This window comes from Gossypium arboreum, chromosome 9, assembly GCF_025698485.1.
Source record: "Gossypium arboreum isolate Shixiya-1 chromosome 9, ASM2569848v2, whole genome shotgun sequence".
Classification (NCBI taxonomy): Eukaryota; Viridiplantae; Streptophyta; class Magnoliopsida; order Malvales; family Malvaceae; genus Gossypium; species Gossypium arboreum.
In genome coordinates this window covers 87,197,699-87,224,529 of record NC_069078.1, presented here as the reverse complement: position 1 = coordinate 87,224,529, position 26,831 = coordinate 87,197,699, and the positions used below count along the sequence as shown (strand labels likewise).

Here is a 26,831-nt window from a genome sequence, read left to right as displayed (position 1 = left end):
TAAATTTACAATTCTTAAATTAAATCTCCATTCATAAGTGACAAACTCTTAAAATTACTGTAACGGTCACTTTTGCCCAATTTCAATATACGGAAAAAAAAAAGTCAAAAATGTTTTCACGTGTGGCGCAAGAAAAGGCAAGCCAACTGGTAAACAAAATCTCCTTATATATATATATATATACACAGAACAACGCAACCAACGCGATAAACCCTAGATTTCTCTTCTTATCTTCTTCAAACCCCTAAACCCTTTTGAAATCCACTTCAAATGTCTAAGCTCTTTTTTATTTCTTCTCTCTGTTGAAGAATTTTGTATTCAGATCCAGTTCCTTTGTTTGGACAGAGTAATCACGGTCGATTTTCTCTTAATCTATGTTTGAATTATTCTCTCTTTTTTAAACAGATTTTGTTGAATCAACCGTGTTACTCTGTCTAATCAGATGTATTGGATCATCAACCTTCGATTCAGTTAGCCATGAAAATGATGAAGTGAAGGGCGATCTATTTTCCTCCACCAATATCCAGAGATAAGCAAATTGCCGGAAACCGGTAGTCTTGCAATCGGCAACAGAAAAATCAAAATGAAAAAGCGATGTGATGTGATGTTTTTCTATCCTTTTCGTTGTTTCTAGATCTTGATTGCTGCAAAAATGGTGAAACACGTGGGCCTTTGGTCAGCGCTCACTGCTTTCCAGCTTTCAGGTAATCACTTTTAAATATTCTTATTCGATATTGAGTAGAAACTAGAAACTAGAAAAAAATTAATTTAAAAATCAATTTCGATAAATAATTTCTATTAAAATTTAACGATTATCTTTTAAAAACATTAACGATTGTTGATAAAAAATTGATAAATAAAGTGTGAGAATTTACTTATTATTGATAAAAAAACTTAAATATATATGAGCAATAACAATAAAAAGTTGAATGGGAGGACAATGAAAATTTTTTATTTTGAAAAATAAAATTATTAATATAATGTTACTAATAATATTTTCTTTTATAAATTTAACTTATCTATACTATTAATATTTTTATTAGTAAGTTGGTGTTACCGATCTTTTATATTTAAAATAAATTCTATAAAAAGTATACATATCCAATTTATAAAATCTTAAATTTATCTTTCAATCAAAATTCATTTTATTATTTCCTCAAAATAAAGATATTGTTGTTAAATAATTTGTCATCACAATTTAACTCAAAATCAATTGATGTTAAGTGGTGCTTCTGCCACGTCTCAAATCCGTGACGTATATGAGCATAAAAGGTTAAATGGCAACCATTGGTACCATTTGGACACGCCTTCTTGTCAAAACATCGTTTATAAGGGTATTATCTTTTTGAATGCCGTTGTAAAGCAACTAATCTTTTAAGATTTTGTCCCAATAAAAGCTAAAAGAAGATACATATGATGAAGAAAACAATATTATTTAAAAAGTAACTATAAATATTGAATATTAATAATAAAATAGATATAAAATATTTTAAAAATATATGTGATAATTGTTTTCTCTTTCCCATGTTAGCTAAACATATTACATCATATATATTACAATAAAAGTAGTACGGATGTTTTATATTAGAAATTAGTTGTTTTTTTTTCTATTTAAAAGATAGATAAATTAATTTTTGTATTGTATTTTTGATTAAAGAGTAAATTAAACATATTGTTAAAATTTTAATCAAACTATTTTTAAAAATTGATCTTTATAGTCAATATAATATATACAGAGAGGCGATTCTAGAGGGTGACATGGGCCACGACCCTAAAATGATAATTTATCATTTAAATTTTTAATTTTTTAAAAATTTTAAATTAGTGAAGATAAAATTACACATTGTAGCCATTAAAATTATAAAAATTTAATTTAATCCTTTAAAAATTATAAATATATAGATTATAAAATTTAAAATTTCATTCGTCCCCTAAAAATTGTTCGGCTTCGTCCCTAAGTACACGTGGCATATCATATGTCACTATTTGATTATTTTATCTATCAGTCAATTTTAAGAGTAGAAATGAATGAATTCATTATCGAAATAATAAATTTGTTCTTTGATTTAATATATAGGAATTAATTTGTTTATTTTTTAAGTAAAAGAAAAAAATACAATCTAACACTTAATATAAGATATAATAAATAATTATATATCAAAATTGTGTTCATAAATAAAATAAAATATAAAGATATACTTTATAATATTAAAATTAATTATTAATAAAAATAAAATAACATACCTGGGGCAAAATAAAGAGATGTAATTTTAGAAAATTTGATTTTATAATGTTGGAGACTATGTAAATATATGGGTTTTGTTGTTGTTTGTGGATATAAAACTGGTTGTACTAGTGTAATTTTAGTGTGTTTTCTGTTATTAATTGCTCTTTTGTTTAAGTTTGTTAATGCTATATTTCGATGCTTTAGGGAAATTCGAAATAAGGGAATTACTAAAACCGCGCAAATTGGGAGATGTAACCCCTGACACTTACAGGTTGAAACTCGCTGCCCAAAGCTCGCATTTCTAAGCTCATTGCCTTCAGACAATGCCCTTTCGTCGTTGAATTGTTGACCTCAAAACTTATTTCTTTAATATCATATGGAAAATCTTCAATAAAACCTTCATTTGTTTTTTTTGAAACAAAAGATCCTTTTGTTTTCTTTTTTTCATGTCTCATATCACTGAAGAGGGCAACGTCTTCAAACAATGCAGCTCATAGAAAGACTACCTAAAACCCCCAATGTCTCTCTTTTCACTCAAAACACATCTCAAATTTCTTCACCCAATGCGAAAAAGATCCCTCTTTTAGTTCACAACGATTTCGAGTTTCACATTAGGCATCAATGTAAATCAGGTAAAATCAACCTCAACGATGCTTTGGGTTACATTGACAAGTTAATAAAGGTTAAGCCCTTTCCGTCTACTGATACTTTTAATCATGTATTGGGTTCTGTTTTAAAGCTTAGTCGTGACTCTAATGTGATATCATTGTATAGGAAGTTGAGTTATGAGGGAATTAAGCCAAATTTATGTACTTTGAACATTTTGTTGAGTTCTTATTATCATTTGAGGCGTATTGACTTTGGGTTTTGTGTTTTGGGTGATATCTTTAAGAGGGGTTTTGAGCCTGATTACGCTACTGTTGGGAGATTGTTGAAAGGTTTGTGTGTCGAAGGGCAGGGTTTGGAAGCAGTTCAAGTGTTTGATAAAATGCGTGAAAGAGGATTTCAAGGTGATGTTTTTACATATGGGATCCTTATTTATGGCCTCTGTAGTATCGGTGAATCTTGTCCTGCTCTTAATTTGTTTAGGAAGATGGCTAAGACGAATTGTGAGGGGTATTTGCGTATATATGGTACAATAATTGGTTCACTTTGCAAAAATAAGTTGGTTGATGAGGGACTCAATTTATTCTTTGAAATGGTTTCCAAAGGGATCACTCCTGATGTTGTTGTTTATAGTTCTTTGGTTAGTGGATTGTGTAGTTTAGGTAGGTTAAAGGAAGCTGTGAAATTTTTCGATGAAATGATTGATCGAGGAATCGCTGCCGATTTGATCATGTACAACTCGTTAATTCATGGTTTTAGTCGAGAGGGAATGTGGAAAGAAGCCATAAGAATTTTCGATAGGATGGTCGGAGAAGGAATATCTCCGGACGAAATAACTTTCACAACCTTGATTAGTTGTTTGTGCAAAAAGGGGATGGTAGTAAAAGCTCATGAAATGTTTGCATTCATGAGGCAAAAAGAGATGAAGCCAACCTTGTTTACTTATAATTCACTCATGGATGGATTATGTAGGGCAGGTCAGTTAGATGAGGCAGCTAAGCTTTTCAGGTCAATACCGGATCAAGGTTACGAGGTCAATGTTATAAGCTACAATATTATGATTAATGGCTATTGCAAGAGTCAGAAGATCGATGAAGGCTTCCAGTTTTTTCGGGACATGCAGTTTCAGGGTTGTAAACCGAATGCTAGAACCTACAACACACTTATACAAGCACTTTGCCGAGTAGGGAGGGTGAGGACGGCAAAAAAGATGTTCAATGAGATGTATGTTTGTGGTAGTCAATCTCCTACATCATTCACATATACTATAATGCTGGATGGACTCTGCAAAAATGGTCATGTCGATGAAGCAATAGCTCTTTTTCGTTCCCTTGAAATTACCAAATATGAATCAAGCATTGAGCTATACAGTATACTTATTTATGGAATGTGCAGAACAGGAAGAATGGAAGAAGCAAGGAATATGTTCAATGAAATGTCACGAAAAGGGTTTGTCCCGGACGTTGTAACATATAACATATTGATTGATGGTCTTCGCAAGAAAGGGATGTTACTCGAGGCCAATAAATTGATCGTAGAAATGGAAGAAAAAGGTTGCTTACCTAATTCCATTTCCTTTAACATCATCATTCAAGGTTTTCTTCGAGAAAATAACATCCCCGAAGCCATGAATCTTCTCAAAGAAATGCGTAGGAGGAATTTCGCACCAAATGAAGCTGTCACTTCCTTGTTACTAAACCTTGCTGTGGAGGATTCGCAATGTCGTGCGACCCTAGAGTCACTTCCAGTTCCGGGTGCTCTTAAACCGGAAACTTTTCCGGGTAAAAGTCTTTAGAATGTAAAGCCAAAGCGATCCTCAAGGTTAATAATCAAGATGTGCCATCCCTCTAACATGTCTGTAGAACTGGCAACCTTCTTGGAACAATTAGAAGGATGGGAGTTTGATCGGTTTATGTGTGTATTATTTACCGGTTTAAAGTTTGGAAATATAAATAGTAATAAGAACTATATAAAAAAAACATTCTTATCTTATAGTACTAATTTTGCAGTTTTGTCCAATGGAGAGTATACTGTTTACTTCAAGCAGCCACTATTATAAAAAAAGTGTAATTTTTATATATAATTCTTTGTTGTGACTGAACTATTATTGGTTTATTTTACAGAAATTGACTTTTAAAAAGAAAGCATAAATTGATTTTTAGAAACTATTTTTGAAAAAAATTGTAAATTTTAGAAGTAGAATTAGTTTTATTCAAGAAAAATATTTTATTATTGGGTTATTTTTGAATTGCCTTTTTTCTTTTAAGTTTTCAAAATTAAGAATTCAATCTCTATACTTATATTTTATGGAATTTAGCTACTCTATTTTTCAAATTTTCAAATTTAAGCCTAACTTTAATAATATTATTTTTTGTTAAATTTATTACTGTGACATATTTAAATACACACTTAATAGTCATATAATTAAAAATAATTTTATAATTAATTTAAATTTAAATAAAAAAGTTAACAGTAATATAATTATGCTTGAATTTTAAAATTTAAAAAGTAAAATAATTAAATTCATAAAATAAAAATATAAAGAGTAAATTCCTAATTTTTAGGAAGTAGATGTAGTTGTGGCACATTTTAACCTTGTTAATTGTATTACTTTATGTTGACTTGTTTGTGTGGAATTCAAGTTTTTTACTTTGGTAGAACGGAAACCCCTCTCCAGAGCAGGTGATTCCATTCTCTTATTCACTATTATTATTGCCTTAATTTCAGTTCCCAATGTTTTGTTTTCTCCCTAAAACAATCCTCCATGGGAGACCCAATGAGTGCAAAGCTTTCAAAACCTACAATCTTTTATACATTTTTCGAAACAATCCTTCATTTTCATTCTCTCTCAAATCCATCTCAACCATTGCAAATCAACAATCGTTTACAGTCTCTTACCTCATAAAAAACTGTGGGTTATCCCCAGAATCCGCCATTTCAGCCTCCAAATACGTCAACTTCAAAACCCCGAATAAATCCGATTCCGTCATCGCCTTGTTGAAGAACCATGGATTCTCGAAAACCCAAATCGCAACCCTCATTAAGAGGCGGCCATGTGTGCTTGCATCTGATGTTGAGAAAACCCTTTTGCCCAAAATTACTTTTTTGAACTCCAAAGGCATTTCAAGCTCTGATCTTGCCAAGTGTTTATCTAAATGTCCATCCCTTCTTATACATAGCTTAGAGAATAGAATTATCCCTTCTTTTAACTTCCTTTGCGATCTACTTCAGTCCAATAACGATATCCTTGGTGTTCTAAATCTGTTTCCTCGTATGCTTTTGTATGATTTCGATTCTTACATTTTGCCTAATAGTAATGTTTTGAGACAAAATGGAGTGCCTGAGCTTAACATAGTTAAAGGATTTCGTCGGGTTCCTAAGACATTCTTTTATACTCCAATTCAATTCAAAGAGATTGTAGTGAAAGTAAAGCAAATGGGGTTCAGTCCTGAGAGGTTTACTTTTATTTTAGCTGTTACTGTTTTGGGTTCAATGAGCAAATCCACTTGGGAGACAAAATTTGATGTTTATAAGTAATGTGGTTGGTCTGAGGATGAGATTTTAGATGCTTTTAAGAATCATCCCTTGGTAATGGCAGCTTCTGAGGTTAGAATTAAAGCATTAATGGATTTCCTTGTGAATGTAATGGGATTCAAGGCTTCATTTGTTGCTAAGCAACCCTATTTGCTAGGATTGAGCTTGGAGAAGAGAATTGTTCCAAGGGGTTTCTTTGTTAAAGATCTTATATCAAAGGGTTTACTTGCGAAAGTATCGGGGTTGACGACATTGTTTGCAAGTTCAGAGAAGGTGTTCCTTCAGAGATTTGTGTATTGTTATGAAGAAAAAGCTTCTGAGCTGTTAAAACTGTATAATGAAAAATTGAACCTTGCTGCTGTGGAAAAGCTTAAGACACCAAAATTATAGAATATATGTTGAGATATTTTCTTTATCAGTATTCTTCTCTGTCATAACTTAGATTAGTTGGTTGCTTAATCAAGATTAGCGATGGGAAGGCATAATTACGGATTCCGTAGAAGCTGTTGCTTAATATGTCTGTTAGCCATCAAACATTGCTGTTGAAGCTTTAGACAGAACAATTGAATCTTTCATGTTAATCTTTTCCAATTTCCTTGCTACAATGAAATGTGTGTTCATTTGAATACCTTTGGTTTCTTTTATGCTATTCTAATAAACGATATAGGTCTTTCTTAGTTATATTCCTTTAATTTTCTGCTATTTCGTGGCATATTTTTCATCTACCATAACCAGTTTCTCTTTGAAGCTTGACAACAGTAATGGCATAATAGTGCTTTGTACAAATTTTGTCAATCATTTTGTTGCACTTTGATGATAATGCCTTATTTGCAACATTTTAGTACAAGTACATGAACAAATTTATGGGATTGGTAGGGTTCCTATGAGGATGTTGTTGGTAACATTTTTGTTCAGTGTTTGTTCTTCATTTTCGGATATTGGTCGGCCATGAGCACCTCTAGATCAAACATTGCATACAACAAACAAAAGAGACCCTTTTTTTTTTTTCTTTTAATGAGCAAATGATGGCTCTATTTATGATCAAATCAAATAGGTTTGAGGCCTGACTTCACTCGATTTTGGATTAATTGAGATCCGATGTGATTTCTGGATACCGAAGTCTGAAGTTTTAGACAAAATAAGTCATCTTGAATTAGAGTGCTAATAAGAGCTTGTAGTATACTAGCAATGGAACTATGTTCATTTTTTAAAAGGAAAAACACCCACAAGCCTATGTATGTTTTTCAAGTCTTGATAAAGTTTTTAAATTTCATAAACTAAAGTAAGAACACAGGAAGCCTCCGTTTGTTCATTAAATTTGGCCAAAACAATAAGCAATTTACCACATTTCTGACTCCCCTGTCGTTCGCCATAACTTGTGGTCTCTTGTTCTTCCTCCTCTTCTTATTGCATTTCATGCAGGTCAAAAATGTGAGTTTTAAAATTCAAATCTTTATCTCTGAGTGTTAGACTTTGTAGTACAAGATATCCCCTTTTTGTTTCTTTGTTTGATCTAAACTTAGACTTTGTTTCTTTTCTAGTTTTTCGAAAATGAGTGTTTTGGTTCTGGTTTTATTTTGAAGTTTCTGAACTTTTTGTTTTGTACTTGGTATAGAGATGAACTTGTGATGATTTATGTTGATTGAATCAAAATGAATTTACTAATATTCTAATATGGATATTCCAATTGATATGTCTAGTTCAATGGAAGTGGAAGTTACAAACATTTGTATGGACAAGGAATCAGATTGTGTAATAATTTACTCGAATGGTAGTTCGCAGGATTCAAATAATGAAGCATTTTCCAGTTATCATAATGCCATGCAGTCATGTGAATGGAGTTGTGGAGCTTCAAGGAACCAAAGAAGGAACTGAAGCTAAATTAACATTAGGTGAAAGGATGCACCACCAAAAACATGATTGAAAATCTGAAGAGCATAGCATGTTAAACGCCAATCTTGAGGCCAGCCTAGCTGAAGCAAAGAGTGATAATCGAGAATATCCAAGCACATATCCTAACTTGTTGCAGTAAATGTTCAAATGAAGCACACTGTTCCGCAACCATTTGCCCTTGCAATTCAAAACTGTGCTTCACACGGAACTTCTCCCCTCTGGGTGAAGCTGATATCGTACTTGGTGTGAACAAATCCTCTTAACTCAAATGGTGCACATCATCGAAATACGACAAAGCAGAATCAGGTAATCTCCTTCTTTAAACTCCGTGATCCATAACCGCATGGTAATGAAGTGTTCTTAAGCCAATGCAATTGCATAAGACATAGGCCTTCATCAACTTTTATGTCTGTTAGAAGTATAAATTAATGACAACCATACGAATTGATAATATTGGCAAACTTTTATTCCACTGGAATCTTGATTTGTTTTGACATCATTTTTGGGTTGTTGCCATTAACATTGCTCCTATGAAACACAAATCTTGTCTGATTTAGTTGCATTTTGTAGTTCTACTCTAAATTAATGGAGAGACACTAAGCTCTGGAGGCCGAGAAAACCCAAAGTGAAACTACTCCCTTTGTGAGACAAACGTCCACACTGATTCAGACACATTGGTTTCTTGTTTTAGTTTCTGGTGAGTCCTCTAATTTAAAAGGAGAAAAGGAGATTTAGTCTCATATGTTTTAGTTTGTTTCTATCTTTTACCGATCCATATTCAGATGTTGGTATGGGGATGTAACCGTCCAGGGCTTCTCCAAATACATGGAAAACTGAATACATACCCGCACCTGAACAGACACTCGTACGGAGTCCAAGTAACATAGGTCTGAGTTCATCTAGTTGACCCTATTGGAGGAATCATTTCTTTCTATGTTGGTTATAACCCATTATAAAGAACTTTTTCAACTTAGTGTGAAGATTTGTGTATTCAATTTGTGTGGTTTCATGGTAATATATGTGAATTTAGAGCAATGGCTTTTGCCTCCATTAAGAGATGAAAAAAAATGAAGATAAAGTTGAATAGAGGGGCCATTAAAGGGGGATGCTTTGTTAAGGTGGAACTTGTGCTTTTTTCTATGAAATGTAAACACGCTTGTTTTGCTTAGGTATGGCATCCCTCATCATAAAAAGTTCTTGAAAGTAAAAGAGAAAAAGATGCTTATGGAGTGTAAAGCACATAGTGTTATGGGTTATATTATATATATATTGGTGACTTAACAGAAAAAGACTACTTTTTGAGCTGAAAATGCCTCATTTGTGTTAGTAAATTTGCTAGTCAAAAAGGATTCTGGCTTTAAATTTTGCTTAACTTTGAGAAATTGGATTTTCCAAATCACTAATCTACCTCTTTTTTAACTTTGCTTTTCCAGGTAGAGAATTGTGTAATGGAACCCCTCATTTTCTTCACAATAAGCAAGTATTAGCATTTTAATTTAAAAAAAAATATAGTTAATCGAGTATCAATTCAGATGACAGGCGTACTTAAATTCACCAATATTGGGTTACAATAAAATATTAAACATAAATATCAAAGGAAAAAATGAATAAGCTTCAATTGCATTACTAATAAAAGAGAGCAATGAATATGAACTACCCAACAAAATAAATTAAAAATGAATATGCTTTAATTGCATTTTACTAATAAAAGAGGGTAATCAATAAGGGTTACCCAACAAAATAATTTATCTTTCTAAAAGCTAGGATTAATGCAGATTCTCTTCTCTTTTTCTAATATTTTATAATTATAATTAATGAAAACTTTAAACCCAAATTTGTGATAATTTATATTGTTCAATTCAAAGTGGACGACTTTTGTGAAATTAGGAAATGATTAGACCATATATTAAATTATATTTAAATATATCATTTTTGGTACGTTGTTTACTTTTTTAATAATTAAAATATATGATAATAGTATTACTTCACCAAGCAAGATTATCACCTTTTTTTTTTTTTTCAATTTTAAAAAAAAACTTTAGTTGTTTGTTTTTTCCACAGCTAAAGCTTTTAAGAGGCCAACCTGTATTTTCTTTCTATTTAAGCTTGGAATCACACTATTTATGGCATTTTCCCTCATTCATACACCTCCAAATCTTTCCCGTGGGGTGCAAAAGTAAATAATAATAATACGACATAAATACATTATATGCTTAAAATACACTTTAATTTTGATATTTTAATTTTGACACGTTTAATAATTTAATTTATATTCATGTTTATACTATTAATAATACTAAAAAGACAAACCTTCAAAACAGGAAAAGTAAATACAAATTATCATATATGTATATATGTACGTATATGTATGTATACATATATTTCCTTTTAAGTGGGAAAGAAAGTGATTATTTAAGAGCATCATGCATGTATTATAATTAAGAATTGATATGTTTGGATAAATTTTATATATAATTCTTATTACTAATTATAATCTCAAACTGTCAAATCAAAAGATAATACATGTTTAAACACATTCTCTTAATTATTGTAACAACAATAATGTCGACGACCGTTAAGACTTAACTTATCTTCGATAATTATGACACGAGAAAAGAGAGGTTATTATTATTATTTGATTAGATGTTAAAAGAAGTTATTGCTTTGACTCCAATAATTTTCCTTATTATTATTAATATCATTCAAAACTAGTAACAACCAAACCAATGGCTTTAATTTCTTCCACCAAACTTTATATCATTTTCATCCCCTTTTTTGACAATCTCGTTCTTTCCATTTACAGTGGCCTGTTTGGTACCTTTCTCCATCATTTTTCAAACAATTTTAGTTCAAATTCTCCTCTTTTTCGCCACTCCAACTAAATCACACTGAAAGTTTAAACAAATTAACACATACTTCAAGTTTTCTATAGGTTAAATTCTGGTTTTAGTCTCTCTGCTCTTCTCAACTTTGAGATTTGGCCTTTTACTTTAATTAAACCAAATAAATAATACTGTTGATTATTCCAATTAAAATGCCAACGTGAATTTTTTTTTAACTAATAACATTATAAAAGTTTTAAAATATATATTATATCAAATTAAAGTATAAGGATTAAATCTAAAATTTGAGCATAGTTAAAGAATCAAAATCAAATTTAACCTTTTTTTCCTATATAACCAATGACGCTGCTATTTTTGGGTATTAAACTAGTTTGAAAGCCAAACGCAGCCCTAGAAACAAGTTTAAACATGGAAGTTCAAAAAAGCAGATATGGAGGATAGAAAGTGGGATTCTATGTCATATGACCCACATCATCACCTACATATATATATATATACATATGTATGTACTAAAATAAAAATTCATTGCATGGCCAAATCAAATATCAAACCATCTTTCCCTGTTTCTGCCTCTCCCCTCTTTCTTTCTCTTTTTTTTTTTTTTCTATGTCTTCAACAGTTGAGGGGAATGCTGTCTGGTTCGAGACCATTCGTTCCGAAGGTCTTGGAAGACTCGGATTCGAATGATCTCGGACCAGGCTTCATTCCCCCTAACTCCGAATATTATTACAATAAAGATCGTTTTTTAAGAATGGTTTCATGAATCGATGGAGTATGGGTTCAAAGTTCAAACCCTATTTTATTATCGTTGTTGCATTCATGAAAACCTCAAACAGGTTAGGGGTTAATGTTTTTCAAGGTTTCATTAAGCATTGAAATTCATCTTTTGTAATAATCAGTGGATAGAATCTTAAGCAGGTATGTATATATATATATTAGCTTTGATCCATTTTTATCATATTAATGCTATTATATATTTGCTTATTTGAAGCACATCCTTTTTAGGGAATTTCTTGTCTTCAATTATCCCTGCTGGAATCTTTGCTACGATATGATTTTTTTTTTTTTTTATGAAGAATGCTTTCACATTTTCAAGCGATATTCTTCACATTGTTTTAAAGGTTAAAATCTATTGTTGGTCCTTATACTTCTACCAAATTTGAAATTTATCTGTACTTTAAAATTAAATTTTCAATTTTCTTACTTTTTCGATTTAAAGATCCTAGTTCAATCATAATTGTTGTTTGTAGTTTCTGTCAAAATTTATCAACTTAATATATTTATTCTCCATCAATCATATGCCACATTATATGATAATACCGTAATGAGCATGCGAACTTGATAATTTTTTTACGAGAAATATTAACAATGTTCATGATTCGATTATGATTTTCAAACCAAAAAATATATAAGAATTTAACTTTTAAAATTTTTAAATACAAAAACTATATCTCAATTTTTTTTATCAAAATACAAGGATTAACAACACAATTTACCCTATTTTTAAAAATTCATATAGATCATTGAAAGGAGCTTGCAATCAAGCAAGTTTGTCTTGAAATCAGTGCCCTCCTATTTTGATTGAAAAAAATTTAAGATTATCTATTCAATGAAGCATACCCTTTTTTTGAAATGTACTACCCATGCATTTAATTTTAGATCCCGAATATCATTATAATGATCGTAAATACAATAAATAATATCAAAATCAATAAATGTATCGTTATTGAAATTCTTAAAATGTTGTTCCAAATGCACCTTAAATTGGTTCATCTTTCTCTATTTTCACCAAATTCCTTGAAAAAAAACCTAGAAATTAGAAAAAGCTAAATTTCATCTTTTTGGAGTTGAATTTTAATTTTAGTTTTTTTTTTTTTGGTTTCTTTTTCTAAAATAGCTTTGCTTGTGGGGAGTTGCAAAGAATATAAACTTATAGAGTTGAAGGGCAACTTTTACTTTATTAGTTGCATGAGAGGGAGATATTCCCCATCTTTGAATTTACTCCCCTTTTTTTCTTCTTTTTTCACCTAAGACTGCCCCCATCAATCATAACCCATGTGGGTCGATTTCGAAAATAAGTGTATGATATAGACATGTATTCGATATAAATATAAATATAAATTTTTAATATTTAAATTTAATCCTATATTTTTAGATGAATATGTGTTTGGAGCTCGGATATAACCTAATTTACTACTATTCTTTGCAAGACAAATCGATTATTCTCCTTTTAATTGAAACATCAGATATTTATATATATATATATATAAGGGACCATGCATGAGACTGAAATTATTTACAAAAAAAAATGCAGTGTGTCATTGTCGATTCAATTAAATGAGACTTTAAGTGCTAAATATAGTAAATAATTAATAAAAATATGTTTGAAGTTAGAAGGTTCATTTTTCAAATCTTATAGATGTTCTTAAAACAATTCGTATAATGTATTATCTATCTATTTTTAATTCAATCGGATTTAATTTTAATAATATCACTTAAAAACAGTTATTTTGAAAATATTATATATATATATATATATATATATATATATCCCTTTTTATCTTTGTAATTTTGGAGACTGCAGTCAAACAAAAGAAGTTAAAATGTAAGTGTACTTTGTACAAGATAAAATTATAATATTTTAGAAAGATCAAAGTTAAAGAGTATTAAATTGAATTAGTAATTTTTTTGGAAGCATTAAAATGAAAATTTTATATTTAATCAATATGCTAAAAGGACTTACTTTTATTATATTAGGGGCCAAAATTAAAATTTCCATTTTTCAAAGAATGCCCTACTTATCTTTGGCTACGTTATTATATAATCAAACAAATAAATATTGAACCCAAACTAAATTAGAAAGAATTTAAACAATGCCAATATGATAGAACTTAAAAGAGATATAGGTTCAAATTTTAGAATCGATATTATTAAGAAGGATAACTACAAGCTTCAAACATAGACTATAAAATGAACATGAAAAATATAAATAAATAAAAACCTAATTGATTTAATAAATACTTTTTATTAAAAATTAAAAATACTTTAATATATTTACTTTTATTTTGTTTTTCTTTCTCTAGATAAGGCTTTAGTTGAAAGAGTGTTTAAGCTTTGAATTCATAGCATTATTTTCTTGACTTCAAAAAAGAAAAACCCTTAAAATATTGATATAGATAATGAGAAAATAGGTTTGTTTTTCAAAATTGCTAATGCTGATGGACAAATTTAACAAGCTGGCAAATTTAATTTAATACTTCTTAGCCTACCATTGCATGATCATAATAATTATAAATTTTTAAGATTTTAATTTCAAGAAAGTCAAACAAAACTAAAAAATTCTTTTAAAATTCATATTAATTTTTTATTACAATAATTTTTCTATTCACCTTAGATATCATTCAAAGTTCAAACTTATTGATTGAATATTAATTCAGTTGGTATTAATATTATTATTAAAATAGAAATACGTAAATTGAGTATACTAATGTATATTTATTTTCTTATTTAAGGGTTAGGAGAAGTTATTATTATAAATAAAATTAGAGAATGATATAATGTTAAATAACATTATCTAAATTATTAATCGTACATAAGATTTTAAATACAGCAGATAAATCTAGGTTAAGCCTTTTCAAAGACATTGGCAAAGAAAAAATAACTGAAATTATTATCATCCGTACAATTAAGTAAGAAATGACATCATATGATGCAACGTACTTATAATTAAGTAATCAATCCTAATTTAATTAATTAAGAGCAGTCAAAAGAGGAGGGAAACATCTTGAGTATGCATTATAACAAAAGTGATTCCTATGCTCGATAAAGTCATTTATTATATATTTTTTAACTTTTTTTCTTTTTCAAAAATACAAGTTGTGATGCCCAAATCTACACTTTTTAGCACTTTTTGGTTACGATTTGAAAATTATTTATAAAAGGAAAATATATATCTCTTTTTTTTTCATTATCAACTAGGGTTTATTTTCATGACAAAAAATGCTTTAAAAGGTAAAATTGTTCAAACATCCAAACAAAATTGAAGTGTATGTCCGTACTCTGACGTAGTTTATTTTTTATTAATTGTATAAATATATATATATATATATACTAACGTGATACAATACAAATACTAAGAGAAATATATTGTAAACATGTTACAATTATTCTAATTATAATTTTTAGATTTAATATTTGTAATTATAATTATAATTGTATTTTGTATATTTATAATAAAGTTTATTCTTTTTCTTAATTATTCTCAAGAAAATTTCTTTCCCATATTTTTATTACTTTGGGCCCTAAAATGGATTGGACAAAACAGTTTGGAGGTTAGGTGACCCATTCAAAATGGCTTAAAGATAGAAATATAATTAAAACTTTTAATAATTTATTTAATTAGTTTTGATGTTTTGCAATTTAAATTTTCAATATAGAAAAAATAATTTTGAACTTTTAGTAAGGATACACAAGTACAATTTGATAATTTTTTAATCTATTATTTTAGTGTCTATCTTCTTTTTTACTTTAATCCTTAACTTTTTTACCCCAATCAATACATAGAAAATTATACATTTTTGTGACCAAAATGAAAGCGACCTTGAAGTTGGGTAACCAAAATGAAAGTGTAAGCATAATATGATGTGTATAGTTAACCGCTGTTAGAGATTTAACGCTTAAGCAACTAAAATGAAAGTACCTTAAAAGTTGAATGATGAAATTGCAACAATTTCATTTCGAGTGACCAAAATGAAAATGCCTTAAAAGTTGGATGGCTAACTAGATAATTTACCTTTTAAGACAAATTGAAATTAAATTTAAAGATAATATAATTTTATGTTGAATTTAGTAACTAGACAACTAGATTCATTATGATTAATGAACTCGAAAAGTACAAATGTTTGATGACGAGACATTTTGAGATTGTATCATATCATTACTTAAAAATTAAAAAAATTATATAAATTTTAGATGATGACATAGTACAATCTTAAAGTATCACATACAATGTTTTAATAAATAAAAATATTAAAATATTTTAACATAATTTTTAAAAAATCAATGAGACTCTAGAACAATTGGCAAACACTCAAGTTTTAAGATCGATTTTAAAATTTAGACTAGTGGTCGAATTGATCATATCATTGGTTTTGATTCAACTACTGACCTAATAATAATTAAATGACAATTAAAATTTTTAATAAAATTTATAAAATACATATTTAAAAAGATTAGAAATCATTTCAATCTTTTACTGGTCTCAAATGAAAACACTTAAAAATATTATTTGTATTGTTATACCAATCAATTTTCAATCCGATTTCAATAACATTAGCCCTTGAATATTATACAAATTATACATAATCTCTCTTTAATTTTATGGTAATTTAAATTTCACAATTTTATAATGTATTTAAATATCCAAATCCATACTATAAAAATGATATTTATTTGGGTGAATAATGCATGGTTGTTACGCTTCATGGTCCACAATGGCGGCGCTGGATACACACACCACCGCATAATTTATACCCACATCTTATGGATAGGCACAATTCCTGTTTGGATTTTATTATTTAATATTCTGTTTAATTTTTTCCTTATAATTTATAAATATAAATGAATTAAAAACAATAATAAAACCAATTCATACATGATAATAATATATGGTAAATTTATTAAATTTTAATGTTTTTGTTTAAATAAAATGAATTTTTGAATTTAAAGAAATTTCTCATTATTCTCACCCTACATGGTAAAATTAATTAATTATTTATATATCAAAGTTAAAAATAGATTGAAAATCAAACCAAAATGTGTTAAGAATATAAAATTGAATTTTAAATGATTTTATACTATTTTTAATTTTATGAATTAAATTGAATTTTCTATGCATCCCATACTTGACCAGATAAAGTTTTTAAAAATAAGTTCAATTGAATCAATTCTGTTTTTCTTCCTCTTATTTTTTGAATGATTTACTATTACAAATAATATATATATATATATATCTAAATTTTGATATTAAGCAAATTGATTCCTCTCAAAAAAATTGCAGCAGTTTGATCCCTATAAATTTCGAAAGCAAGCAATTAAGGATAACTAGTCTTGATGTTATTGTTTTTGTCAATTGTACGTAATTTTGATCGGTATAATAATAAACTTAACTCTCAAAGTTTAGATATTTTTGTCAATGTGATCAAGATTTAACAAAATTAACTTGCAACATTTGTGTAAATATATAAATGTTGAGACTAAATTTGTTGATCTTTTTAGAATCAAGACCAAATTGACAAAACATGTAAATATTTAAGGCTAAATTTGTTGTTATACTACTTAAAATTATGCAAAATTGATGAAAGAGATTAACAGTGTGACTAATTGTCCTTAGTTGCTCATTTTTAAAATTGACAAGAATTAAATTACTTGGGACCAATTTGTTCAATTTAGAAATTGAGAGAGACTGAAAAGGCGTTTTTCCGAAAATAATAATGTGAGGCATGCCAGGAGTCCACGTGTCAACTTCTGAACCTCATACCCAAGAATCTTTCTTAAAAAAAAGCTTGCAAACTAGCATGCCTCATCCATGGCGGCAGCCATCTTTTTTCCTAAATTTCATATTAACTTCCCTTTTAGAAATATTTTCCTTCTTTTACTTATCAACCTTTTTTTGAATTGTTAGATCTTCATGAGAACTTTATAAAAGGAATCTGCCAAAGGAATTTATATTTATGCAAGAGGTATGTGGATCGCCATTGATTAAAGCTTCATTTCTTATGGGTTTTTGCTGTAAATTTTATTTCTCTCAACTATATGTTGTTTCTGATGTAATTATCAGAATTTCATAAGATTTTCTTGTTTAGTAGCAATATTAGAACGTATTTTATGTTACTTGAATTCGGATATGATAAGGATATGCTCCATTTTTATGAACTTTTCATATATTTAGAGTATTATATATTCCATAGTCATACTTGAGTATATGTTAGACATGGATATGATTGTTATATGTTTGATAATTTTGCTGATTAAATTACCTTATCCATGGTGGTTCACTTGCTATGTTCTACATGAGATTAGATTCTTTTCCTCCGATTTCAGGATCGCGGATCGAATGGATCATCGAACGAAATCGAACATGGAGAACGAGAAGAACGTAGAGCCGGTGACTGATTTACGACTGGCGCTGGGGTATTCGGGTCGCAGGATCGAGAGAAGGTCAAGCAATGATCTCGGTGCAGGTGCAGGTGCAAATGCAACTTCGAGGATCGGCATGACATTTGCGGCGACCGATCCCTTGTCCGAAATAGTTTGGTCTCCGCACAAAGGTCTCTGTCTCAAATGTACAGAATGCAGCTTTTTGGAGAATAAACGTTGCCTTGTCCAGGACACAGCAGGACCGAGCAATGCAGTTCGTTCGCTGCAAGAAATCGATACATCTGCAAGATCTATCGATGAAAAGCCTATAGACGAACAAAATATAAATACATCGTCCTTGGCTTTCCCCATTCTGAATACTAAAGTTTCTGATATAGACAATCTGGGAAACGACAAAACCGAGTTGTGTCATGAACTGCAGACCGATAATGGTAACTCTCCTATAGGAACTGCTGCCTTGGTAAATCTTGCTGGAAAGAATGATCCAAGAGATGTTGGTTGTCGGACTCAGTTGTCCAGATCTCAAGAGAAAAATGTGGCAACCCCTGCTGAAAATGATTTGCAGGGTGTAGGTGATAATGAATGTGTTGCAACGAGTAAAGTTTCGAGTTCGGAATCTGCATTTGAAGCTGAAAAGATATCTCGGCTCAATAAGGAGATTTCCGCTAGTAAACATTCTCCAACTAATAGTGGAATCTGTAGATATAGAAGAAAAGGGAAGGAAAAGGCTTTATCTGATGGGGATGTTAAAGGAATGATGTCGAAAGATGACAGCCATGAGAGCGTCGAGAGTTGCAACAGCGTAGGCGAAAAAAAGTGGGGCTTTGAGCAACAGTTGATTGTGGGGAGCAAAAGATTGAAAAAACACGATGGTTCCTTCATGAACTGGATATCCAACATGATGAAAGGGTTTTCGAAACCAAAAGACGAGACTCCATCTTTGCTTCTTACTACTACTGCTGCAAATACGAATCACTCACACAAGGGCCACATCGGGAATCTTGATGCAGGTGATAAGATACAAAATCCGGGGCATGGAAATACTGGTTTTCAATCTATTTTTCACTCGATATACTCTCCGAAGACTAAGGTTCAAGGAACAACACCACAAAGTGAAAATGATCAAGCCGGACTTGAGCTGACTAACAAGATTTGTAACGTCGATGCTACTCCAATCGCTTGTCACGGAGAAAACTTTAACTTCCTTAATGTGTTTAATGAAAGGTTCAAAGAACCGATTTGTGGCAGCAGAGTAGGTCCGCCGACCCGGCCAAAGATTGCATTGATTACTTCGTCTCCGAGTAAGAGAAGTAGTGAGGCAAATATTGCCATGGGTGTGGAGAAAGATAGAGGAAGCAGTAGTTCTTCTTTAGGTAAACGTAAAATGAAAACCGAGAACATTGATTCAGATCCATCATCTGAAGCAAAGACATTTCGTAACATTGGTTACAAAAGCAACCTTCAAGGGAGTTTGTGGATAACTCGGTTTACTCCCAAGGCTTCTAGCTCGTTATTGAACCGGGATACCGATGGTGCTGTTGAGTGCTTGAGTGACTGCATGAAACCTGATCTTTGCCCCCGAAATGATGTTAATGTTTCTAACAAGCCCGAAGAGGAGGCATCCACCGGTTTACGCTCATTTAGATCAGAAGACTCACAGATGATAGCTTCTCATTTCGTTAGGAGATTAGATGTTCTTAAGCAGATCATGCCTTCCAGTATATCTGAGAATCGAATTTCATCGACTGTCACCTGTTTCTTTTGTGGAAGAGAAGGCCATCATTTGCAGAATTGTCCGGAGATAACCGATACTGAGATTGAACATCTTCTGAGGAATATGAAGTCATCTAATAGATACAAACGACTACCTTGTGTGTGTTTTAGATGCTTTGAACTTGGTCATTGGGCTATTGCCTGCCCTTCAGCATCAAGAGTTCAACATCACTCTGCATGTAGAGCCTCTTCTTTGGCTAGACTTGAAGTAAATACGGAACTTTTAGACAAAAACCGAGACGCAATTGCTGGAAATGCCACTCAGATTGATACCGGAAAAGGCCCAAGTACTCTCTATGAAATTATTGCAGACAAAATGAGATCAAACACAGATATGAATAAGGAATATGTAAGTTTGAGTTACAAGGAAATCAAACCTTGGGGTAATTTCATCAATCAACAGGTTTCGGATACACCAAAGGCTATCTTCAAAGCAGTGAGGATGCTTCGTTTGTCACGGACAGACGTCCTAAAGTAAGTGGAGCATCATTTTACATTCGTAAATTCATTTTAAAACCATGAAAAACTTGATTCTTAAGCATTCTTAAAAACTGATGTTTTGATTTTTAATGCTACATTGGTATCAGATGGAAGAATATGGAACCATCGATCTTGCATCTCAAAGGTTTTTTCCTCCGTTTGCGGCTCAGGAAATGGGAGGAAGGTTTAGGAGGAACCGGATATTATGTCGCCTGCATAGCAGGTTTTGACACCATATCGTTAACGGTTTTATCATTGATTAATAGTGAATTATTTGCATATTATAATATTTTGATGTTACCATTTTTGTTTCTTGTTAAATTTTCAGAGGCAAACAGTCAGGTTGCACAACAAAATTCCAATAAGTCCATTGTTGTTAATGTAGGGGGGATGAAATGCTCGGTCGATAGCCAATACATCTCCAACCACGACTTTCTCGAGGTAAAAACCAACCCGACTTGATTGTTTTAACCCCCTATTTGCCTGCTTGGAACAAAGACCGGAATTTGCTAGCATGCATCTTGTCTACATTGTTGATGACATTAATTAAACCGTTTCGCAGGATGAGCTTACCGCATGGTTGCTCGCAACCACAAGGACTGGTGGAAAACTTCCATCAGAGGAAGAGTTGACAATGAAAGTTAAAGAGAGAAGAATGTTAGGGCTTTAGTCACTTTTTCAATATGCCATCAATACATGGTGTTCTTCGATCGTCTCATCTGATCCGATATTAGGTTTTTGCATAAAGGAAATGGAATTTTTGAAATACAAAACAATTATACAAAATTTACCTTATGTAACACATTGGATTATCTAGTCATTATGCTCTTTGAAGAAAGAACAGCTTCTGGGGGTACCTAAACATTTGAGCAAAAAGATAGATAATTGGTCGAATCGATATCCTCGTAACTAAAGTTGGTTTTTTGATTAATTTCAATTAATTTTTTTCCATTCTTTTCACCACTACATCACATACCTGCAAGGTAAGCTTAAAACGAGCATCTACCGAGTCCTATATGAACAAAATATATAAACATTTTCATCCAAAAACATTTTGTTCTTAAGCACCCTACAATTTTCACCCAAAATAATGCATAGATCATAGATTGGGGTAGGTCATGCAAGAAGTTTAGTTTAAAGAGAATTTACTGACACAACAAATCCGGTTCAATTTGATCGTAGATGCTAGACTTGCCGGTGTTAAACAATTCCTAAAAGGAGAACCTGGCAATCTCTTCATCTTCATCATCCTCGATAAGATCTTCATCCTCGTCGGTGAACCTGTCATAATCATCTTCATCTTCTGGTTCTTCCACTTCATCTTCAGGATCCATCATTGAATTTCTTCTTCCATCTTTGTCCTTCAAACCAGTACTCAAGACAACAGTTTCGCCTCTGGTTTGTTCCATATCCCTCCTCAACTTATCCATGCTCTCTTTCCGCGTTCTTCCTCTAGGCGTTGTTTTTCTGCTCGTCTCTTGTCCAGATCAGCCCTACAAATTTTGGGTTATTACCATATAAACTTAAAAAATACTCCGGATCAGAGTTCACAAAATTAAAAGAGGGAGGCTATACTTGTAAGTTTCCATGTATTCCTCGGCACAGGCTTCAATGGCTTTAAAGAATTCATTCATTCCAGCACCAGAAATCGCTGACACTCCAACCGATCGTAAATTCTTGTAAAATTCATCAAGAGAGAGCGAGAGGCTCTGAGTTAGAGTTGATGTGTACGTAGTATCTGAACTTATCGCCGCTTGAAATGTCTCAAATCTTCCATCCACTGCACAGAATAATTTCAATAATCAAGCTATCTGCGCATTGTATATATTGCATGTCAACAAGAAAAAGCTGGAAACAGTAAAACTTAAGAACCCTGAAAAATGGTGTTCCATAGAAGTTCAATAACCAATAGAAGTGGTTGCAGATCAATCGTGCAATCACAATCGAAGCACAATTGACAGATATTTATCTGAGTAAACAAAATATTTGCATCTAATATGAAAAAATAAATATACCTCCAAAGCAAACTGATGTTGTGCAACATCAACCTTGTTGAATGCTAATACAAGAGGCAACCGTGTCTTGTAAAGTATGCTACAAGCATAAAGCATGTTGCTCATGAAGGTAACCGGACTTGATGAACGAGGTGTATCAACTACGTAAGTGACAACAGTAGGAAACGTTGAAGCGAATGCTTCTGTAATGATAGCTCCTGAAGCAGACCAAGTAAATATCTCAATCTGCCCGGGAGTATCCACAAGAACATAGTCGAGTTGATCTGCTCGCCTCTCAATTACTGATATAACCTGAGATTGGATATTTGCAGAAGTCGTATACATGACATGCCATATGAAAGGTACAAGCACATCAAGGAACAGAAATAAAAACAGCTACAAATATCAATGCAACTCTACATGCACATGCATCATAACATATGATGTTATAAACTTTACAACAAAGCTAGCCATTATCCGGTTCAAACATTTTGATCCAAAAGGTTATTGTTGAGGGAAGTTACTCTTTGGCTGGTCCTGGACCCTCAAAGGAGGTGTTGTGCCTGAGGTGTCTATGCTCGGTTTTAACCTCAAGTTTTGTCTCACGACTCCGAGGAAAGCCCAAACTTGTTCACAGAGCTTGTGAGAGCATCTCACCACCAAGGAAAAGTTTAGCATTTGGCCTTGAAGGGTTCAAAACCATGCCCTTAAAGGGCATTGGTGGGTAAGAACACCACCACTTGGCATAGTTACCCAGGAACAATACCTCCATTGAGCGTCAAGACCAGCCCAGAGAATGACCTCCCCTCAACAGTTATTTTAAAAGTAAATGTAAGAGATGGAGACAACTCTTCCTAGCACAAAAAGCCTTTGCAGTGTTTTAACGATTCATATCACAAAACCTAATGCATAAAGTTCAGAAGCTTTACCTCATCGAATTTGGTAGCAAATAAATTGAGTGATGTAAGGATTCCACCATTAGGTCCAAGATTGAATTGCTTCATAACTTCCTTGTATTTAACTGTATCTCTTATATCAATATTAGCACCAAATGGAAGGGTCATTACAGCAGGGTCAAGATTCATCACATAACCCCTAATATTTGAAGCTTGAGTATGGCAAACAAGCCTATGAAGAAACGTCGTTTTCCCACTCCCTAATCGAATCAAACGACATATTTCAATACTCAAATTTACTCAAAACAACTTACAGGCAACCTGAACTTCATTTACAGATCAAACATGCAACATAAATTAAACATTTAAAGAACACCCAATTCAACTTTCTTAGTTTACCTGCCATTCCAACAACAATGATAATTACTGGTTTTTTCTTGAAACCGGACGAAGACGACTCGATATTTAACTTGTCCATAATACCAGCAAGCTGCTCTTTTTCATCATCGTCTCCCTAACATAATGAAATCAAATAATCCAATACAGATAACAAGAACTGCCCAGAATTAGAATAATAGTAACTGACGTTCTTTTTTTAATTTTCAAATGTTTTGACTTGAAATTACTTCATTAAAGGACGAACCCGTTTAGGTACCTTTTTTCCCGAGGAACTCATTTGCATTGAACCGCCTTCTTCTGGGGTTTTAACACTTGGTTTTTCCGACTCGGAATCAATTTCCATCTTCGATAATAAAAAAATTCAAGTTGTTTATGAATAAAAAAGAAAACCAAGAGACAAAACGTTTTGAGTTACGATCAGAATAAGAACAAAGAAAAGAAGAGTTAAGGGGGAAAAAACCCAGAAAATAAACGCAGAAGAATAAGTGCCTGAATTTAAAAAAGGTGATGCAAACGAACCTCTCTAGTGAAATTCTTCAAATGCTTTAGAGTTTGGAGTTCAAGGGTTTCCACTTCCCGGTTTGTTAGGGAAATGGAGAAACAAGGGTTTTACGCATTTTATGTACACAGAAAATGGGTTAAGGCTAATTTGGGTTCTCAGATATTCTTCATGAGCTTTATTCAAGGCCCAATATACAATAATTACTACTTAATTTTGAAACTTTTAATGTGGTGCTTGTATTTGTATTTGAAAAAAATACATCTTTTAATATCTGAAAATAATTATGTAAATTCTTTTGTAATTTATTCGGGTTTTAGGGTTCATCAGTGGTGGAGTTAGGGCTGGCAGGGCTAAGTCATTTAGATTTTTTTATAATTTATAAAATTTTAAATTATTAATGATAAAATTATACTTTGACCTTCTAAAATGATAAAATTTTAATTTAGTCATTTATAAATTATAAAGATATAAACTATTAAAATGGTGAAATTATATTTTTTACTATTGTAAAACTATACAATTTAATTTCGGCTCCTAAAAAAATATTTTTTGATTCTGTCACTGGGGTTGATTTAATAAAAATCATCATCAACTAATAATATTAATAAATGATAATATGAATTTTTGCCCCTAAACTTATGAGGGATAATATGATTTTAGGTCCACTTTGGTGTTTGTACTCTTTTTAATCTATTTTAGTACCTAAACTTAGCAACTAAATTCATTTTGGTCCTTAAACTTGAAAAATATGAAAAGTTTGATGATGTTGCACTTTAATATTGTGCCACATCACTTGAAAATTTAATAATTTAAAAAATTTATATAAATTTTCAAGTGATGTCGTGGTATAATCTTAGAGTGTTGTGTACAGTATTCTGATAACCAAACCAATGGTTAAACCAGTTAGATTATTGGTTCTCGATTTACTTTGTTTGATCGATTCAATTACTAGACCAATAATAATTTAATATTTAATTAAAAGTCATTTTTAAATAAAAAGTTATCAAACAGTTCAACTTGTTTTTGTTCTAGTTTTTAATTTTTCCTGATCTCGAGTAATTTCCATTCAATCGATTCAACCCATTTGTTTGGACCAGTATACCAGTTGATTCTTAATTTAATAGGTCCAACCAACCAATCTAATCATATTCTAAGAACACTGTTCATATCATTAAATCTCGACAAAATACAAGTTAAATGACCAAATTGCTCTAGTTGCCTAGTTTATGTACCAAAGTGAACCCTAAAAAAGTACAAGTACCAAAGTAGACTTAGATGTCAAGTTTAAGAGCCAAATTTTATATTGTCCTCGTTAATAACGAACTTTTATTAAATTAACCCTAAAACTCGAAATAATCATGACAATCATAATTTAAATACAATGTTAAACAAGTTGACAAGTTAAACAAGTTCACAACAAATGCTAATTTTATTTTATTAACAATATCTCGACAATTCCGGACCTAATAATATTCACAATTAACTTTCATAAAATAACCCCATGACTTGTATTAAATATTAAAAGTTACATTGTTACACTTTGATACCAAAATGTATAACTTTTATCAAATGCATATACAATATTTAATAGAAAAACATATATATCACATTAGAAAAATGTATCAAACTTGAGTACTAAATTTATACTATTATTTAAACTCTGATTGATTCAATTTAAAATAAGTAATATTATTCAAAGGGATTTTAGTATGTTTACTTTAAAGAATAAATCAATAAAAATATGTATATAATGGGATTTAAACCCATGTCAATTACATTAATAAAATCTTTAATTTACCATTCAATTAATTTTTTATATTTTTATACATTTTAATTTTATTTTACATATTTTATTACGTTATGTGATATCTATATTATTGTATATGATTTTTAAATAGATATTTATATTTTAAAATTGTAACTTCCCATACATATGTGATAGACTTTATTTGATACAATTTTGATAGTTTTTATTTTTATTTTTTAACTTGGGCTAAAACTTGTCATGCATGATTAAAAATATTTAAAAGGAAAATCAATAAACATGGTTTTTTTAATCAAATAATAACAATTTTATTTACACATAAACGTCCAAATAGAATTGGATTGATATATGCAAATTTTAATAATATATTATTATAATATTATTAAATTTATATCTAAGTTGTTGGAAAAATAATAATTATATTTAGTCATTTTGAATGGCCGATCGTTTACTTGCACTTGGTGTAAAAATAACGATGTCATTGAGATTAGATACTATAACGCGAGACAAAAAAAAGTTAAACGATTGTGATGAAAGTAAATGTCCATTTAAAGAGACAAGTTTGTTAAATAATAAAATTTTGTTTTGTTATAATTGGCATAACTTAGATATTTTTTTGTGATTTTTTCAAAAATATATTATTTATATTACAATTGTAATTTTTTAAAATTCTAAAATAAATCCTTAATTCTTAAATGCGTAAAATTCTCTACAACCATAAAATTATACATTTTGTACATAAACATATAATGTATTAATGT

General features: G+C 30.8%; 3 protein-coding genes and 1 pseudogene across 10 annotated transcripts; 3 read left to right on the top strand and 1 right to left on the bottom strand.

Moving 5' to 3' along the window:
* The first annotated feature begins 193 nt into the window (after window positions 1–193).
* LOC108454832 (pentatricopeptide repeat-containing protein At3g22470, mitochondrial-like) lies at window positions 194–9,295 on the top strand. Of its 7 annotated transcripts, none has more exons than XR_008270887.1 (4): window positions 5,404–5,515; window positions 8,143–8,566; window positions 8,831–8,957; window positions 9,071–9,295. XR_008270887.1 is itself a non-coding variant. In XM_053019101.1 (3 exons), exon 3 carries the CDS (start codon window positions 2,712–2,714, stop codon window positions 4,626–4,628), a length of 1,917 nt encoding a protein of 638 aa, XP_052875061.1. In that variant the 5' UTR covers window positions 194–355; window positions 443–704; window positions 2,432–2,711; the 3' UTR covers window positions 4,629–4,876. The 7 variants fall into 7 exon arrangements, 2 of the variants coding, with proteins under 2 accessions (XP_052875061.1, XP_052875060.1); XR_008270886.1 differs by having other exon boundaries at window positions 9,043–9,295; XR_008270888.1 differs by having other exon boundaries at window positions 5,425–5,515; window positions 8,068–8,566.
* LOC128280754 (transcription termination factor MTERF6, chloroplastic/mitochondrial-like) lies at window positions 5,431–6,761 on the top strand (annotated as a pseudogene).
* Window positions 9,296–17,685: 8,390 nt separating the features above from the next.
* Window positions 17,686–21,355, top strand: LOC108465652 (uncharacterized). Of its 2 annotated transcripts, none has more exons than XM_017766023.2 (5): window positions 17,686–17,843; window positions 18,205–20,508; window positions 20,622–20,737; window positions 20,843–20,955; window positions 21,077–21,355. In XM_017766023.2, the coding sequence occupies exons 2-5, from the start codon at window positions 18,218–18,220 to the stop codon at window positions 21,182–21,184; spliced, it is 2,628 nt and encodes an 875-aa protein (XP_017621512.1). In that variant the 5' UTR covers window positions 17,686–17,843; window positions 18,205–18,217; the 3' UTR covers window positions 21,185–21,355. The 2 variants fall into 2 exon arrangements, with proteins under 2 accessions (XP_017621512.1, XP_052874893.1); XM_053018933.1 differs by having other exon boundaries at window positions 17,835–17,892.
* A 59-nt stretch (window positions 21,356–21,414) lies between these two features.
* On the bottom strand, window positions 21,415–24,473 carry LOC108465653 (GPN-loop GTPase QQT2). The gene is given in 9 exon segments (XM_017766024.2): window positions 21,415–21,955; window positions 21,958–22,007; window positions 22,090–22,285; window positions 22,288–22,294; window positions 22,530–22,820; window positions 23,438–23,664; window positions 23,804–23,918; window positions 24,060–24,146; window positions 24,323–24,473. Coding segments are annotated over 8 exon segments (1,203 nt in total). The 5' UTR covers window positions 24,323–24,473; the 3' UTR covers window positions 21,415–21,725.
* Window positions 24,474–26,831: the final 2,358 nt, after the last annotated feature.

Coding starts and splice junctions, on each gene's coding strand:
- LOC108465652 (XM_017766023.2), top strand. CDS start 18,218: ATGGATCATCGAACGAAATCGAACATGGAGAACGAGAAGAACGTAGAG. Junction 20,509..20,621: donor TCACGGACAGACGTCCTAAA/GTAAGTGGAGCA, acceptor CATTGGTATCAG/ATGGAAGAATATGGAACCAT. Junction 20,956..21,076: donor CCAACCACGACTTTCTCGAG/GTAAAAACCAAC, acceptor ACCGTTTCGCAG/GATGAGCTTACCGCATGGTT.
- LOC108454832 (XM_053019101.1), top strand. CDS start 2,712: ATGCAGCTCATAGAAAGACTACCTAAAACCCCCAATGTCTCTCTTTTC.